Raw genomic sequence first — 19,547 nt, 5'->3', positions numbered from 1 at the left:
AGAAAGAGGTTTAGGTTAAATATTAGGAAGATATTTCTTACTATGGGAGTGGTGAGGCACCTGGAACAGGTTGCCCAGAGTTTGTGGAATCACCATCCCTAGAGGAGCTCAAGACAAAACTTGAAGCTTTGAGTAACCTGGCCAAAGTTCCTGCCCACAGTATGAAGGTTGGAGCTAGATAAATCCTTAAGGTCCTCTGAATCCAAACGATTCTATGATTCTATGATCTTTTCTACCAAGATAATTTTTTACTGACCAATATTTGGTGAAAATTAAAAATAGCAACTGAAGTTCAGATCCACCAAACTAAATCTTCCTAAAATATCAGACAAAAACACAGTCAATCTGCTATTTTTAATAAATCTCAAGTATTTATTTGTACACTAAATGAAAATAATCAATCATTTGATAACTAAAATAAACGCATTTCCCTGAGGGCATTCCTTGTTTCTTGAAGGCATTATTTGCCTATAGAGTACAGTTGGGTCCGGTAGAGGGGTAGGCTGTCACAGATACAAAGGAAAACAAAACTGACTTTTGAAGCATTGTTTTCCTAGTATTCACGTGCATATATCACTGGGGTCTATAAGCCTCTAAGTTTGATGCTTCTACTATTACCAGAGAGGCTATCTCACCATCAAGGGCTTGCCCTATTCTGAATCTCCAAGGTATATAAAAAATCAGCTGTACTTTTTCTCCAGTTTGAAGGAAGTTACTCTGTTTTTGAGTAACAGAGGATATACTGACATGAACAGAAAATAAATTGCTCTTAATAACTGATGGTTTAGAACTTGACCTTTAAAATCTGTTCAAATAAATTTGAAAAGAAAAGTAAATCCATTAATAGAGTGAATAAGGCATGAAAGGAATGGAATATAAAATTTGATGGCACGATATGTAATTCCTTTTTTTTTTTTCTTAAGTTGTTCTAAATATCATGTTTTTATTCAAATAGGCATAGAGATGACCTTAGAATTTCACCAAATAACTGTTGTGCCAAGTCCAACAGCTTGCAAAGGACACGCAAACATACTGTAAGAGTTACATTTATGTGATAATCCGTATGATTTAAACCTCAGCTACTGATATCAAAAATTGCAGCCACATGTCAAATGAAACATTTGGTAGTGGCTAAAGCTAAGAATTTGGTTCGAATTATACAAAAATCATTACATAAGGAGCAACATTTCATTGCAGATGGAAAGAGTTAAAGTCACCTCTTTTTACCTCTTTAAGAATTATGTTTTCATGAATGGAACAAGCTATCATCTATCATACCAAAGTAAACCAATTAAAAGGAGACAATATGAAATAATGGAATCAAAACTGATTGCTTCAGACAATTTAAAATATGAAGCCATGCCACTTAGAAAAAAAATTAAATCTTTTTTTGCAATGTTACTGAGTAAAGTCATTCAGTAAAATTAAAATTTGTGACATAAGTAGACTAGAGAGCACCCTTTTGAGAGATTAACTAAGCCAAATAGAACTAAAAGAAACTGATTCCTTCACATAACTGAATTTCAGACTTGGGTTTACTCAATTTCACTATAGCTTTCCAGAAGTTGAATATCTTTAATATTCAGGGAACTGTTTTATTCAGTTCACAATAGCAGAAGAGTTACAGCCTAAATAAGGCAAAATAAAAATTTTCATATAATTTTTCATTATAAATTTTTAAAAGGAGTAATAAATTCTCAAGGTAATCTAGGAATATCAATTTAGCTAGTTGTAAAATTAGAGAAATCAATGTCCTTTCTTTCTCTTAATATTTTTTATATTCTTCATAGTAAAAGTGGATCAGACAGTTAAAAGTAGTTTCTTAAGAAAAATTACTTATTCCTTTTTCAGATGCTGTGCTTGATTTCGTCCACTCCTATGAAGCTTTTATTTTCTGCCCTCCATTTTGCTAATTCCATGGAGTGAGTCACGGAGGGAAAATTATTCTGTTTATTAACATCTACTGACAAGTAGCTTTTACTGGAAATATTCTTGTATTTCTTAATGGTTAAAATAACTAACTATTTTAAATCATTCTGCTGTGATCAAAGAATTAAGTGAGTCACAAAAAATATTTAGCCTCACGTACTCAGTTTAGGTTTCAGCAGGCAATACTGAATTAATATTAGATCAAAAATTGCCATTTAGTATAGTGTGACCCTGAAACCTAACTAATTCTATTTTAATGAGATGAAAGTACAATAAGCTGTAAATTATAAACATTGACCAACCTTCTTAATTTTTTGTTAGCTTTCAATATTTTTTGTTGTTCTCTCAACCTCTCTCCACTCTTCTCCCTGCCCACAAATACTGTGTTGAAAATATCAAACAAAATAGTCACTCTTTGCTTACAGACCTGGACAATTTTTTGGCTGTCTATGAATGCCAAATGCATGAATTTCAAGTAAACCTGCTAATGTATCATTTCATTTAACACTATAATTTCTTGTTCAAATAGGAGCCAAATTCCTCAAACTCTCCTGTGAATAAAGTCCACGCTCACTAAACTCAAGCCACAATGTTTAGAAACAATATAAGCACCCACTAACGTACTTAAAAAATACTTTATAAATGAAACAGCATAAATATGTAATATGTAATCAGTCATACTTAATGTAATAATAGTTTAAATGGGTTTGAAGTTCGGTTTTTTTTCTTTAATTGTTAAATTATATGTAATAGGTAGCAGTGCAGGGTATATTTTGCTGCATGGAATTGCAGTATGGATTAACTCCTCCCAAAGAAAAGGCAACTCTTTGTAAAAAGTTTAGAGTGAAAAGACTATAGAAGAACTGCAAGAACAGGTGTTTTATGAGTAGAAGAAGCTTCAGTTTGGTTTCTACTATTGTGATTTATTTTCCAAGAAGATATAAATCAGGATTATATTAAGTGACAGCAAGACTTTCTGCGAGTTTATAGGATGCTTCATAATATGATTTTAACTTAGTCTGAAAATGATTGGTTAAAATATGTTCTCTACTTATAATGAGACATAGTGTGTCAAAGTGTTTTTAAACCAAATTGACAAAAACAGTAGTACATCAAAAGGATTGACCTAGACAATTACAGCTTCATTTGTAGATTATATGCTGAGGACAGAAGACCAGAAAACAGGGCTTGGCAAGATCCACATTTCAAATATCAAAAAGTTTAGTTTGAATCAGTTGTGGTAATATTAATATAATAGTAATCTGAAAATGCAGGTTATGTGATCTCATTATTCTGGAAAAATAGATTAGAATCCCAACAGCATACTCATCTATCTAGGACATCCAAATTGAGAATTAGAGTTTATATTAGCTAGTATGGTTCAATTATCTCACCCGAGCAGAAATTTCACATGCAAAAGTGCCATAACTGTTGTATAGAAGACTATAGAGCACTGCTGTGGTAAGGGGGGTAATTTACATACACATTTACAGATACATACCTATCCCACATATCAGGAGTTCTGGCAGGCTTAGCTGAGTATAGTATCTGGAACACTTTCAACTTTTCACATGCAAACACTGCAGTAAGTCAAACAACTACTAATATAAATATAAACAAATGAACCCTTGCCCTGCTTCCAAACAACAGCAAATATTTCATCTCTTATCTGATATTCAGCATGCTGAATGCTGGTTAGATGCTAACTGGGCAGAAAAGGTGCTATAAATACAATGGAAAAGGCTTGAGATACCTTAAAATTAAACTCTGTGTCAGTCAGTATCCTACTACACCTCACTACATTAATTCTAACTTGAGAAATGGGCTTCGACTATGCCCAGAGAAAAGTTACACCTGTCATTAAGCATAAGAAAACAGGGGTTTAGGTGAATTTTCATATTCTGTAAAACTGTCAAAATCTACTGTTCAGAGACCAAAACTTTTCACTCTTAAAAAAAATTGCTTTTTAGTTTAAGAAACCATTATTTTTTTCCCCAAATTCAAATTCAAATCCAGATTTCCAAAGTATAAACGGAGATGTTCCTCTAGTGTTTGTATGTTAAGATATATGAGAGCTAATTAAATACTGTACTGAAATGCAGTTAGGAAAGCTATTTTTCTTTACCCAATATAAAATATAAATAATAAAATTCTTCTAGAAAAAGCAGATGAATAAATACTGCATTAAACATTTTGGTTAGAAGTAAAGAGTTATGCGATGAGAAGGGCATAGCACTGGTCAGATTCAGTTCCCCATGATAACTTCATGAGCTGAGGTGACTCATCATATTCTAAGAACATAACGAAAAGTTGATTTCAGGAATTAGCATAATATCTTAATTTTCCATCAGTTTCCTTTACAGTTACACATTCTACTTTTATAAACTGGAATAACTTGCATAATAATGGAAAGCCAAACCAATTCTGGCTGGCTGAAAAACATATAGCAGTCCATAAGAGGCAAAAATTAAAAAAAAAAGGCATCATTATTTTAGGTTACTGGCAAAAACAGAAGACTGAAGTTTATTAACAATTGCATTATTTCAGGGATTTACTAATCACAGAATCATTTGACTTGGAAAAGACTTTGAAGATCATGGACTCCAACGTTAAACGGACCACCTTGTCAACTAGAACACAGAACTAAGTGCCATGTCCAGTCATTTCTTGAACACCTCAGGGATAGTGACTTCAGCACTTCCCTGAGCAGCCCATTTGTTAAATTAACACCTTCAGTAAAGATATTCTTCCTGATTTCCCAGCTGAACTCCCTAAGGCCATGTTCTCCTGTCCTGCCATGTGCTTCCTGGGAGAAGAGGCTGACCCCCACCTGACCACACTCTCCTTTCAGGCAGTTGTGGAGAGTGATAAGGTCACCCCCGAGCCTCCTTTTCTCCAGGCTAAACACCCCCAGCTCCCTCAGCTGCTCCTCACAGCACTTGTGCTCCAGACCCTGCCCCAGCTCCCCTGCCCTTCTCTGGACTCACTCCAGCCCCTCAGTGTCTTTCCTGCACTCAGGGCCCAGAACTGGACACAGCACTCGAGGTGTGGCCTCACCAGTGCCCAGGACAGGGGGACAATCCCTGCCCTGCTCCTGCTGGCCACACTATTGCTGATCCAGGCCAGGATGCCACTGGCCTTCTTGGCCACCTGGGCACAGCCTGGCTCATGTTCAGCTGCTGCCACCAGCACCCCCAGATCCTTTCCAGCCACTCTGCCCCAGCCTGTGGAGCTGCCTGGGGTTGTTGTGACCCAAGGGCAGGAGCCAGCACTGGGCCTTGTTGAACCTCACACCATTGGCCTCAGCCCATGATCCAGCCTACCCAGATCCCTCTGCAGAGCCTTCCTGCCCTCCAACAGATCAATACTTCCACCCAGCTTGGTGTAATCTGTGAATTTACTGAGGGTGCACTCAACACCCCCATTCAGATCATCAATAAAGAAACTGAACAGGACTGGTCCTAGTCCTGAGCTCAAGGAAATGTCACTCGTGACTGTCACCAGCTGGATGTAACTCCATTCACAACCACTCTCTGGGCCCAGCCATCCTGACAGTTTTTAACCCAGAAAAGGGCCCACCTGTCCTCTGAATGGGCTGGAAGCTTTTCCAGGAGAATGCTGTGGGAAAGGCTTCCCTGTAGCCCAAACAGGCTATATCTATAGCCTTTTCCTCATCCACCATGCAGGTCACCTGATCATAAAAGGTGATCAGGTCAATCACACAGAACCTGCCTTTCCAAATCTGCACTGGCTGGGCCTGATCCTCTGTCTGTCCTGCAAGTGCCACATAATGGCACTCAAAATTATTTGTTCCATGACCTTCCCCAGCACCAAGGTCAGGCTGACAGGCCTGTAGTTCCTCAGATCCTCCTTCCAGCTCTTCTTGTGAACAGCCATCAAATTGGCCAACTTGCAGTCATCTATGACCTCCCCTGTTATGCTGCACTAATAATAAATCATGTTAATGATGATAAATGACTTAACTAAGAAGTTTTTGAAAAAACAGTTGATAATAAAATTAATAATAGGCAAAGGGTAACGTCTAACCATGCATTTGCACTGTTTTATCATTTAAGTATATAGAGCAGTAATAGCCAAGTATGGGGGGATTAAAAAGGAACCAAGATAGAATTTTTTTCTTTTTCTTTTATTCACTGCCTTGATAAGGAAACTAAATTTTATTCAATCTTAATAGGCTGAAATTTGATAGAAAAGGATGAACAGTCACAGGTTAAATTTTTGATTCTGAAGTTAAGGTATTAACCTGTGGATTAATTTCAAATCTTTGCCAGTTTAAAGGCAGATATTCTATTCTTTTTTCCCTTCTATTTTCCTTACGGTAAAGCTAAAAGGCACACACAGCAGTTGTTTATGCAATTAAGCAAGCTAAAATTAAATACCATCTTTATTTGGTTTGTCATCACAAATGCAGATAGAATGCAATGGAAAGGAAAGCCAGCTTACATAACACAGCAGTAAATTTTTCTAAAATAATTTTCAGTGTGAATGGCAGTAGGATGCATACTGTTGATACATAATTTATGCTGTATAGTGTGTAATGTGGTAAGTCACTATAAAATCCTCCTCCTCCAATTATCACCACAAATGTGTCAGTATTTCCAGGCCTAACTTCATCCTCAACCAGGACATCACTTGCTCTAACCACTGCACCTCTTTAATGTATTTTATATTTGCTTCTCTGTAATCCAAACTCTGAAACAGTTTCTGACAAAATACCTTTTTTGTTTACTCCAGTCTCAGTTTTGTAAGCTGTTTAGAGTCTATTCACATTATAGTTACACTTATCTGTCCGATATAGTTGTGCTCCCAATCATACTGCCTGGAAACAGGTACATTTTATAGCTACTTTTTTGCCAGCAGTCCATTCCTACCTATTGCTAAGACTATCAAGAGGGTTCAGATACTGGAATTTTCACTAGATTTACTAAAGGTTATGGATTTCTAATCAAACTCTGCTCTATTAGCCATGATTTTTTTGCCTGTTCTTTCCCTAAATCCATATAGAGGGCCTAACACAAAAGACACATCCACTCTCTTGACTTGTTACACAACATTAAGTCCTGGATATTCAAAACAATAAATTGTATTTCAGAAAGGTTAGCATTTTTATTTCCCACAACTCTTTCTCCTCATATTCCATGCAAGACAAGCAGGAACTGGCACATGAAGGCATAATGCATGTCTCTAAGGTACAGAAAATACCTTTAATATCAATGTTCTAGTTCTGAAATACTTGGTTCTGCATGCTCATAGAGGTTACAAACATCATGAAGCATATGACACAAGCCACAGGACACCCTTGATATGTTGCATCAGCACTGAAGAAACATTATTAAAGATGATCAACTAGTATTTGTATTCATAAAACTATTTGTGTCCAATGAAAGATATTCTTTCTTTTATCTTCACCCTCATCCTATAAAGGACATCTAAAAATAGCACGAGGATTATATATATATATATACATACAGAATACTTCATGGCAATGTCCATTCCCACTAGAAAAGGATAGCATGCACTACAGGCATTGCATGGATTTTTGAAGGCTCAGAATCAAAAGAAAAGCAGTGACTGGCCATTTAACATCCTGACACTCAAAAATGCCCCTTACAGACCTACTGTAGCATGAATAAGCAAACTTGCCTATTCTCTGAGAGCTGAGATGAACAATGCTAAAAACATTTCATAAAAGCGTTCTAAAGTAAGGCGTGCGATTAGGTAAGCCCAAATGCTGGCAGAAACCATGGTATGGTTAGCATTCAGTTAAAATAGCAAATCTAAAACATATCATTATCTTCCTATGTCTTCCCATCAAACATTTCTGCTGGGCTTCCCCAGACAATGGGCTCACATACTGTGACAGACAGCAAGGGCTGGCAAGGAGCAGACAGGGAAGACAGGTAACCAGCTTTTAGAGAAGATAAATAAAAAACTGACGGATCGTTCCAAACATCTTTCAGCAGAGTTCACTGTTCATGCCTGAAAAAATGCCTAGTCAGAGACTGAGCTGTGGGTTAAGGAGTGCTTAAAACATTTCTCTAAGTTAATAAAAACAGAAGTAAACCATATTCTTAGAAGACAATGGAAGCGGTTTCCCTGTCAGGTGCGGGCACACCTGCAGTGTCCTTCCCAGCACACTCTGCTACAAAAAGCCGCCAAAAAGGAAGATGAAACATGTTCGAGCTCTCACTATTAATTTGGGGGGAGGGGAGGAGGGGGGAGATGTGGTTTGAAGCTGGCTCTCAAAGGGCTTCAGACAGACCGAAAAGGTCTTACGGCAAGGTGGTATGAGATGTAATTAAGACCATAAAAAGAGGCGCCGGCAGCAGCGCGTGCCCGCTAATTGTCCGCTCAGCGCGCGGCGCCGCCCCCCGCGGTGACGCGCGGCGCGCGGGCGCTGCCATTGGCGGCGCGCGGGCGGTGACGGCTGCGCGGCCGCGCGCGGCCCCGGCGCGTCCCGTCTGGTCCCGGCTGGTCCCAGCGGCGTGGCCGTCCCACAGCGTGTCCCCGGCGGCGCTGGCCGTCCCACGGCGGCGCTGGCCGTCCCACGGCGTGTCCCCGGCGGCGCTGGCTGTACCACGGCGTGTCCCCGGCGGCGCTGGCCGCGGCCGGCCCGCCCGCAGCCCGCCCTGCGCACCGCCACACGCGCGGCGCAGCGCACAGCCAGCGCCGGCCTGGCCACAAACACTGCCCTGCAGCCGGCCCCTCAGCCTGCCTGCATCTCTTGGGTCGGTTTGCTTCAGCTGCTCCCGAAATGTCTTTGCTTCCAATATTGTGAAAGACTTAGTATTTATCCAAAGGGCAAAAGTTTTATGGGGAAGTATTTTTGCCTTAGCTAATAATCTTCATTAAGCACTGACCAAGACACTAATTCCAGCACCAGGAGGAAGACATGACGCAACAACCACTGGTAGAATTTATAAGCAAGTTGACTGCAATGTATTGCAAGGCAAGTAGAAAGATTTCTCAGTCAGGAAGAACTATAGATGCCTGTGATTCAAAGAGGAAACAGATGTTTTAATGATGATAAAGGGATTTTAATACTGTATGATTGTCTTTCAAACGGCCACACTTGAGAACCTCCCATACAAAAACATTTTACAGCATTTATGCAGATCTTTAATAAATGTTTGCTGAATTGCCATATGAATGAGCATTTTTTCAGGTCACTTAAAAGTATATAAAGAAATAAGTTCCAGGACAAACAAAACATAGGGGGAAATTATGCCTTTGTTATTTTCTTCAAAGCAGGCTAAAAAAGAAATTTGAAGAATTGTTCCTTTGATATAGGAAGAAAATACATCACTTATGTGATAAGTGATCACATACATCACATAAGGTAAGAAAATACTTATGTAAGAAAACATGACCATAACAATACAATTTCTATGACTTGACTATTTTGCAAATATGAAGAAGTGCTAAACTCACATTACTTCATCACTACTATCTCTGCCTGATTTTCATTTTTCTCATAGCTCTGTTAGTCCTTACTTGACATTTATTTAGGTAAAAGCATATCATCTTGTAGTTGTCATGGTATTTTGCAAACAAGCATTTTGAGTTTAACAGTCTATAATGTGTATTGATTACTCACCATATCCATGAATGCCTCCTAAAGGGGAAATTATTCACATGCATCATGTTCACAGGTCTTCCAACATTAGTGTTTTCCTTGTCAGACTGATTTATCTGTTATGGTATTCATAGATGCATGCCAGAACAACTGCATGAGCAGTCAACAGCAGGGATTATTGCAAGAATTACTGTAATCCACAAAAATATAAATTCCCAGGATCCAGTGAAAGACTTCTCACAGGGTTTTCTAGGTACACGTCCATCCATTTATGCATCACTTGCTATTTTAAAAAAAACATTAAACTAATCAGTATACAGAAACTGTTCTGACAATGCCAACAGTTTGCCTTGATAAAAATCCAAGTGCTTTGACTGTGAATTAAAGCATCTTCATATGCAGCATTTTGGACAGTTGGAAAAGGTTAGTTAAAAGATAGTTTCTTGCCATCTGTGCCAAATCAGTGTTTAGGGAGAGATGTGTAACTTCAGATTGTTTTGCCATGTTCAGAAATGAATACTGCTTTTTCTTCTTTCTTAGACACATATTCATCAAAGATCAATTTAATGCAGTTTTCCTTTCTTATGAGCCTGGGGAACAGGAGGACGTTTAATAGCCTTGTACAACAACCCCAAACTTCTTTCTGAATTTGATACCGTGACTTTGTTTCTTCAGCTAAGAAAGGAGGAAGGAAGTATGTTTTTTCCACTCCATAGGACAGGACTACAGTTAGATACCAATAAGGGGTATGATCATGTCATGATCAAATTCATTTTTGCTGTCTAACCCCGTAATAAGGCTGCCTGCTCCCTTTAAGTGAAATGACTAAGCTATTGACTCTCACTGCAGAGTCTAGTTCTGTTTTGATATTATACTGTATATAAACCCACGTGCATCAATTTGTACGTTGCAAAACGAAAGCAAAGCTATAAGTCCCGTGTTACCTAAGCATTCTTTCTCTGCTGTCCTTTTTTCCCAATTCAGCTCCCAGACAGTAGTTATCACTCCTTACGCTCTGGCAAACATCCTCGGGAAGATTCTTAAGCCCAGGCTACAGAGACGGCATCTATTTTGAAGCAATGCAGAGTCAACAGGCTCACACTTCCCTTTCCCGGACCAGAATTTCCAGCCTGCCCTCGGGCTGCTGGTCTCCTCGTCCAGCAGCAGCAGCCGCAGCAGCCCCGGACAGTGTCGGGCTGCGTGGCACTGGTCCTGCAGCAGACTGGGCTCGGCTGCGGAGAGGGCTCTGCCTGGCAGAGGCTGTGCTGGCGTCAAGGGGGCCCTCTAGGTGGGTTCTCCCGGCACCGCGCAACCTGCCCTGCCGCTCCCACCCGCCCGGGATGGAGGGGCAGGACGGGGCGCTAGCGAAGAGCCTTCCTTAGGATGCCCGTGCCTCCAGGGTGATAGAAAGCGCTGTGAATTTTGCATGGAAGTGCAAAAATCTGCAGGAAAAGAGACGCGCAGGAAGCAGAGTTCACCATGTTGATCTGTACTGAGACGTAAAAGATTACTGGACTTTTATACTTCAGCAAACCCAGGGCATACATTGTTTGCTTGCCATTCTTCTAAATGGTTTACACTGTACTAAGACTTCTTAAACTTTTAACGACCCCTTGCCCTTTTGGACAGGAAATCCTGCAGCATGGAAGCCAGCTGCAACTTCAATGACATTAAAACGCGTGATAAGACTTTGTATTTGATTAGGGTGTGGGTGAACTTGCGAGTAACATGATAAGCTATTGCACGTCACATTTGTATAGATCCTATTTCCTTAAGATCAGTTCTGTTGCTTGTCACAACCCTCTTCTACAATACCCCAAATTAGCCCTAGTGGAGTTGATGCCACTCTGAAGAAAGAATAAAATATTAAAGTACTTGAATGTCACCATGTATTGATGGTGAAATGGCATTTATATAAATTCAGTAATAGAAAGAAAGCCTATTCTGCCACACACATTTTTATATTACTGAATATTTGTATATTACTCGTATTACTACTTATTTGAAGACTTACAACAAGTAAAACAGATTACAAAATTTAAAGGGGCTCTTTAAAGGTGAGGGGTTTTTTTGTCATTTAAGTACATTAAGTACAACAATGATAGGAAGCATATTCTGAGAGTTAGAAATAATGAGAATGAAAATTAGCATTTTTCACTAAGATGCTACAAAACAAAATATATAATCATTCAGTAAAGATAAATGTTTAGTATGACTTTAAAGGGACTAAGTAAGCTGTTATAACTATGTTATGTTCATACTTTATGTAAAAAATACCCCTACACCACACCTCCCAATAAATTTGAGAATTTATACCAGAGGCATTTGAAGAGAATAAAAACAAAACTATGAACGCTGCAACACTGCATGATTTATCTGAATATGAAAAAAAGATCATATCTATTCCAGTTGTCTTTTCTCTAAGCTAGATAAACTTATTATGAAATATTAACTGTAGCAAATGCTACACAAATCTGCACCATCATTACTATTTCATATTGCACTCACTGCATACTTGCCCGATCACTCACTGACATTTTCAACACTAGACTTACATAATGACTTGTACTATCTTGAGAAATAGCTTCTCAGCACTGACCTGTCAGTTACCACGTTTGAAATCTGTGAATGAGTCTATTCTGCATATGTGTTACAATTTCTCTGTTTTTCTTCAGCGTTAAGTTCCACACAAAGCAAAACACCCATTGACTCAGCTAATTTCATTCAGAAGCAGAGTTGCAGAAGGAGTGTGGGCGTATACAAAGTTACTATACAGTGTTACAAACCAGTTAAAGAACTCACCAGCAAACTGGAATGCACAATATATGGGCTTTCCAGAGCAGGGATAAATTAACGCTAGAGCCTTTAACCAGTAAAATAGGTTGCCTTGCGAAATTCTTCCTGTTCAAATCCATAATAAATTGCCAACCACTCTGCATTTAAAAAGCAAAACAAAATGAAACAACAACAACAAAAAACAAACAAAAAAGTTGGAATTTGATTTTAATTAGATTCCTTGGTTCCCAGAAGAGTGCTATGACCACTAGCATTTAGGCTATACGACACACTGTAGTCCGTCTTCCCCATCCAAGCAGAATCTCAACTAGGCATGAAGTTGGAGGGAGGATGACATAGATACAAACAGAAGTCTACAAGTGATTATGACTCTTGATGTGGAGGAACCCTAGATTCCAGTCCTTATACAAAGTCTTCTTGAGTATTTTCCACTAGAATTAATTGGTATGTTTGTAGCAGGAACCAGATTATCTGGAAGCACTTCTCACTTCCAGTAATAGTTGCATTGGACTAGAGAGTGAGAATCTATCCTCTTTCTCTCTCTTAATAGTCTGGAGAATCTTTCAGTTCTTTTGCCCAGTAAAATATCTAAAGAGGGAGGATTAATGAAAATGTCCTATAAACTTTATTTTTAATCAGCCTATTAGCACTGCAAAATTGCAAACACCTTTCCATTCTGTTTTTTGCAGAGCAGGAGAACCAAAGAGAGGATTATTTGCATCTCCATTTCCATATAGTCTTCTTCCCACGGCACTCAACTCTTCAATTACTAGCCACATCATAAACTTCACTTAAAAATTGGCTTAGGTCTATGTCTGTTACACTGAAGTCATCTAGAATATTTTCTTTGCTCCTCTCATAGATGCAAATGCACTAGAAAACACCAGAGGAAGAGTTTACCGTGTGATATTTCTGGCCATTATCCTGCATAGAATGGTTTGGCTTGGAAGGCGCCTTTAAAGGTCATTTAGTCCAAACCCCCTGCAATGACAGGGACATCTGCAACTAGATCAGGTTCTTTAGAGCCCTGCCCAACCTGACCTTGAAAGTTTCCACGGATGGGTCATCTACCAGCTCTCTGGGGAATCTGTTCCAGTATTTCACAATGTAAAAAAATTATTTCCTATGCTATTCTGAATCAACTCTCTCTTATTTTAAAACCTTATATCCCATGTCCTATCACTGCATACCTTTCTACATGATGACAGTAGTAACAGAGGTAAGAACTGTTCTACCAGTGTTGGACTTTCAATATAAAACTCGACAAAAACAATGAAAATATGCAATATAGACATACACATCATGAGAAGAAAACTGCACCAGGGGCATATAGGGCTAACATTTGTATGCTTTGATTGAGTCTATATTTTCCAAAGAGACCTGTTTAATTTACTGCATCTTTTGATTTTTACAAAATGGGGGAAAACAAAAGTAATTGGATCAAATATTTTGTTTACAATACTGGAGTACACAAGGTAATACAGGTATCTGGAAAGGTAAAGGTAATTCTTAAATCAATGCTGAAAAGCAGTCTCCTAATATGAGTTGACAAAAATTTCATCAGTGTCAGAATTAAATAGTAATAATGACCAATGACAGACTTTTTTAAGACTATGCAAGATGAGCTGGTGACTTAAACTTGTAGATTCTGGAGAAGTACAAATAAAAAAAAATACCAAACTTTTTTATATCATAAAAAGATTCAAAATGCCCTCCAAGTAATGAATGGTTGTGGAGCCTGAAATATGCTACCACTAAAAAGGAGAGTTTCTGGATATCAACTCCAGTGCATGCAAGAAATACATTGCTAACATAAATGACCAGTGCAGAAGGTAATTTCAAGTTTTGGGAAGAAGGCTGAAAAAATTCTTATTAAAAAATAAAAAGGATAGTATTGCATTTTTAAGAAAAAAATGGAAAAATATTATTTAAAACAGAAGGTAAGAATGGAAAATTAGCTGTCACCTAAATCCTAATATGTATTCATCTGCAATATCATGGAAATATAACACATGGATGTGAAAAATTTCACATTTGGGATTAATTTCTATATTTTGAGTGTTTGGATGCTATCATTATTTATAAACTTTCTATGAAGACCACATAGATTAAAATATCAGTGTAGTTAATGAAATGGTAAGAAATGTATCCTAGTTTAAGGAAATCATCCAAATGATAGGTCTTTAGTCATACATTTTTTTAGGTCTCCACAAGTTGTCTTCAGTAATAATAGCATAGAAAGTAAAGGCACAAATTCATCTCATCAGAATCCTCATCAGAGTGAGCAAATAAACCCCAAACACATTTTAGACTTCTTTGCTCACAAGTGTTATATTAGTGTGTGTCAAGACAAGAAAATTAGGATTCTGTCCTGTGTTCTTCCTCTGCCATCTGTCCTGTAAGGAAATTAGCTCCCTATTGGACCCCATTCTGGAGTAAGGAAAATAAGAAAAACCTGAGTCACTTCAAAGCACTTGCTACAAGCAGTACACATAAGAGTAGTTTGTCTGTATTCTTCCTATACAGTCTTCATAGTTTTATAGTCTTTTACATCCCTACAGACCTTCCACCCTCAGATACTTTCATGACAAATCATAAGACAAGCCACATGCATCTGGTGTCATGCTATAGAAACATCATCCCAGTGGGCTCTGACAGAGTCTCACATGATTTCAGACACTTTGAACTGAAAAGTGACAGAAAATTTGCTTCCTGTACCCAGAGAGGTCTAAATGAGCACTATGCAGTGGGGAAATAACCCACACCACATAACTTGCCCCAAGGGCTTGAGAGCTTAGAGTCATAATTATCTCATTGAAGTGACTACTAAAAGAGAAAACTTCAAAAAACATATAGTTCACTTCTGAACAACAATCATGAATTAGGTAATGTTGCTAAGAGCTTGCGGCTATCCCTTAAGAACAAAAAGAGCTTAGTTATCAAGTATATTTTTGTTCTGAAAATGATGTGCTGAACTATAAATGTAATTTGAGCAGAACATTCTCCATCCAAGCCCCAGCCCTTTTTGAAGTCGAAAGAATCTTCAGGTCAAAAGCCTGGAAAAATTAATATTTTATGTCTTCTATTAAATTCTTAGCTTGTTCTGTGTCTCTCTCTTTTAGAGCAAGAGATTTTTTTTCAGGTAATCTCATTTTAAAATGTAATATCTTTTTAGGTGTATAAAAAAATAGTTATTTTTCCTCATCTCATTTGATAAGCATCAGTTGTTGCTATACTTTTGTTGTGCCATTTATGTCTTATAACTGATATAAAAAGATCCTTAAGGGTCCATAGATTTAAACTGGCATAGAAGGAGTGGTGTGTAAAAGAATGCCAGGGCATCTCGGGGAGATTAAACTATCTTTTTATCTCATTTGAAGAGATATAATCTTGCTGTCCTGAATACCACTGATTGGTGATACCTGAAGAAAAGTGAATGTCTTTCATAGCAACATGCCTCCCTAGATTAAGCACGACTGGTTTTGCTCAAAGACTCATATCTTACTATTCCATAAAAAGGGTTCAGATGCCTTAAAGATAATTCCAGATCTATGCAAAAGAAATGTAAATAGGAGGTGCAGATTATTCTTCTCTCTTTTCCTATTTAACCCTTTTTCCTACCCACTGACTGACCAATAAATCTTTGCCTTTAAAAAAGCAAGAAAAGCTTGCTCTAGTTTGCTGACAGAATATAGCAAAAAATAATATTGTTAAATATATTTTAGCATATTAAAAGGAGTCACAGTTTAGATTCATGTTTATTGAGTTATTTTGCCTCCTATGTCCTAGCTATCTTATTTTTGGCCAGAAGCAGAGCTTGAGCTCTCTGTAAGGAGTCAGGTTACTGCTATGGAATATTGGCCTGGTAACACACTCTCAGTTTGGATGTATGTCTGCTGTGAAACAGGAATTTAATTCCAGTAACCACAAATTCTAAAATTTTACCTCAGTGAAAATATTAAAGATGACTAAAATTCCCAAAAACATAATAAATTATAATATAATATGATATGGTATATGATATATAATAAATATCATATCATATCATATCAACAATATCTGGCAGCAGTTATTCAAGAAAACAAATTGTATGTTTTCACAATTGTAAAATGGAAACAATGAGAAAATTATGACAGTTTTTTATTTATATAGTGTTAGCAAACTGAAGTCAGATTAAACACAATTCCAGTCATGACTTGTTCTATAATATGGAGATTATTGTGCATTATTTTGTCAACTGCATTTCAAATAGTATACAGTCATAGTACTTAAATCTTAAATGACAAAGTAGGATGAACTTTTATTTGGTAATATTTTTTTATTTTTTTTTTACCACATCTGGTAATGTTTGCATTACATTCACTACTCAGTTGCACATTAGCTTGGTGAAGATGGCTTCTTCCTATATTACCAAGCATCATATGTTATTCTGAACACAAATATATTTTGTAAAAGGAATGATGACTACCTGAATTGAACAATTCAGTTATGATTTGCAACAAGAAATGAAGAAAAAAGACTTTTCTTGACAATTCTTGTGGAATCTTACTTAGACATACTTTTTTTTTGACAGTTTCCTATCTAGGTAGTTTTTTTTCTGGGATGGGGGAAGGAAAAGCAGTAGAATGGGCATATGTAAAACACGGGACAATGCTATGTGATTTTTTTGCTGAAATGTCATTTCTCCTAATATATCTTATATTTACATCAAGTATGCTTTTCTGATGTCAAATAAATAGTTCAATCAACTGAGTTTCAATTATTGTGCTTTATAATATGGTTTAGATATTTGAAAAATCTTCTTAGTAATCTCAAAAAAGCATCTAAGATCTAAGTTGTAGATGATCCATTAGAATCTTAATGAGCCATTAAAATCATTGTGTTTTTTCTGGAGCTGTTTATTCATCAAAATTTTTCCTCGTTATTTTTCAGATGGAAATAGACATACGGCAATTATTTTCCTTTTAATAAATGAAAATGAATATTTTCTACGTGAAGACTGCTACAACTTCTTCAGATACGTTAATGAATTTTACACTTCTTATTATTTTTATAATAAATAACCTAGATCTTCCTACCAAATTAGAACCTTAGATATAGCTTTTCTGAGAAAAAAAAAATAACCCACATTACTGGAATTTATTTCTGAAATCAGAATGTGAAGATGTATATTTGAGAGGTAATGTACACTAATGAATGAAAATCTTCTTTATTTGATGTGATTTGCCTTGGTTTTGTTGCTTTTAATTTTGTTTATAAGCAAATAATTCCTGCCTGCATGTAACTTAGTCATCAGTAAAAATATTATGTCAAAACCTTCAGGCCTTGCAAAATCAAACCATTTCAACATTGAGATTATGTCATAAAAAAGGTTAGCAATTACAAAAGTAGTGCTGAATCACTGAACTTGCCTTTCAGTTGTGGTCAGCCTATGCTCATTGTCATCAATACACTTTCTATTTTCTTTCATAATTTTAAATAATTTCAGGACGTCAAACATGCAAGCTTTACATTCCCTCCTACTGAACTACTGCAAGAGCCTATAATCTGATTCTTCTCTACAGTGATAGTTTCCTAACTGAGTCATATGAAAATGTCACTAGTGCACTCCATGAATTAAAGTACTAAGTGGAATATTTGAACTCTAATAGCATTTTACTTAGGAAATAATATTACCTTCTTACAGTGCTTTTATTCTTCTGTTACAACTTCCTAATCTGCCTTAAAATTTTTTACTTATACTCATGTTTTCTATTTTAAATAGCAATTTCCCAAGTAACATTATAACACAGTTCACCTCTATGAGTCTACCTACTATTTTGTCTGCTAAATATGGTTGAAGAGAGCAAATTAATTTACTAAACACATAACAATATCTTAGAATATATTTTTATAATGTATTTTATCAAATTTTATATTTGTCCTGATGACTAGTAACTCTTCAAGTCTTCAAAACTTTTTTCTTTGTCTTTCTTAAATGAAAAAGGCTGTGTACCTTCCTAGATCACTGCTGATATCATAAAATGCAAGTAACATGCTTAATATTATTATTTATTATTATGTTCCTGATTTTATAATCTTATTAGAAATCCCTACTATAAGAGTGAGATTTCCTGTACCAGTTCTTTCAAAGTTCTTGAACAAAGATCATCCAGTCCCCTTAACTTAAGAGCATTATTGCCTGGGATTTGTTTCCAGATACATTGCAGCAATATAGATTTAAATACCTTTATTCCTATTATCTATCATGCCTGTGTAGATGCTTAAAATAGTTTTCCTTATTAACACTGTGCACCTTCTCCTTTCTGTTCATTCACTGAATATTAATAAAGAAATTGATTACATTTATCTTGTCAGACTATTCATCCCTTACCATATTTTATGGGTTTTTTTTAATGCACCACAAACATGAGAAGTTTTAAGTTTCTCATAATAACATAGTTCCTGGCACTGATTCCAGGAAATATTCACCCAACACGCTATTTTTTGCCTATGTGGAATATCTTCCTTTTCAGTATTATTTTAAATTCATCAATATGTAATTGCCCTGCCCCTACCAGTGGATGTACAGATCCCAGAGAGCTAATTTCTGCAAGCTGACACTTTTTTATTTTCTAATTGCCTTTCCCATATGTCTCTAGAATGAGGTCAACAACCTCCAAGGGTCTGCAGATCACCTTTCATGCACAAATATATAATGCTGTCCATTCACCTTTACACACATGTACTGATAAATAATTCTTTAGACAGGAATTATCATTATAATTAATTACATTTGAACACAAGAACATTTTTTTTTCCTTTTGTCAGATGAGGCCAAAACATGAATTTGTGATTGTGTATTCTATGCCTGGCAATTTCAAGCATTAAGTGACAACTTTGACAAAGATACATATATTTGTAACTTAGAGTAAAAGAGCTAAAACTCATGATTGAAAAGACATTGAAGCCAGAATCAACTGCTTAAGTAAAAGCTCTTTACGAATTACCACATAATTTAAATTGCTGAGTGCCCAAAGGGAAGGTAATTCAGATAACAGTTCTGTTTCCCTGCTACATATACTAGGAAAAAAATACCTAGACTTTTTGTAATATTAAGAGATTCTCACTGTCCCAGGAAGAGTATAGAGAAGTTGCTCTAATATATATTGCTGAATGAAAAATTGTTTGTGCATATGTATCTGGGATGTAGTTATGGTCAACTACTTAATCATAGAATAGTATT

General features: G+C 36.8%; 1 protein-coding gene across 2 annotated transcripts in view; it reads right to left on the bottom strand.

Moving 5' to 3' along the window:
- Positions 1-19,547, bottom strand: part of PDE4D (phosphodiesterase 4D) — a 313,752-nt gene that overhangs the window by 239,728 nt on the left and 54,477 nt on the right. The window contains exons 1-3 of one of the 2 annotated variants that reach the window (XM_058864348.1): positions 12,329-12,446; positions 10,471-10,968; positions 9,548-9,809 (exon numbers count right to left, since the gene is read on the bottom strand). The exons of the other annotated variant lie outside the window; for it this stretch is intronic. Of the exons in view, the coding sequence (XP_058720331.1) occupies positions 9,548-9,594 (47 nt within the window). The 5' untranslated portion in view covers positions 9,595-9,809; positions 10,471-10,968; positions 12,329-12,446. Of the gene's footprint in view, positions 1-9,547; positions 9,810-10,470; positions 10,969-12,328; positions 12,447-19,547 lie in introns of those variants that run through there. 2 annotated transcript variants of the gene reach the window in all.

Source organism: Poecile atricapillus, chromosome Z (assembly GCF_030490865.1).
Source record: "Poecile atricapillus isolate bPoeAtr1 chromosome Z, bPoeAtr1.hap1, whole genome shotgun sequence".
NCBI classification, from domain to species: Eukaryota; Metazoa; Chordata; class Aves; order Passeriformes; family Paridae; genus Poecile; species Poecile atricapillus.
The sequence above is the reverse complement of the archived record's forward strand: the minus strand, read 5'-3'. Positions and strand labels throughout refer to the sequence as shown.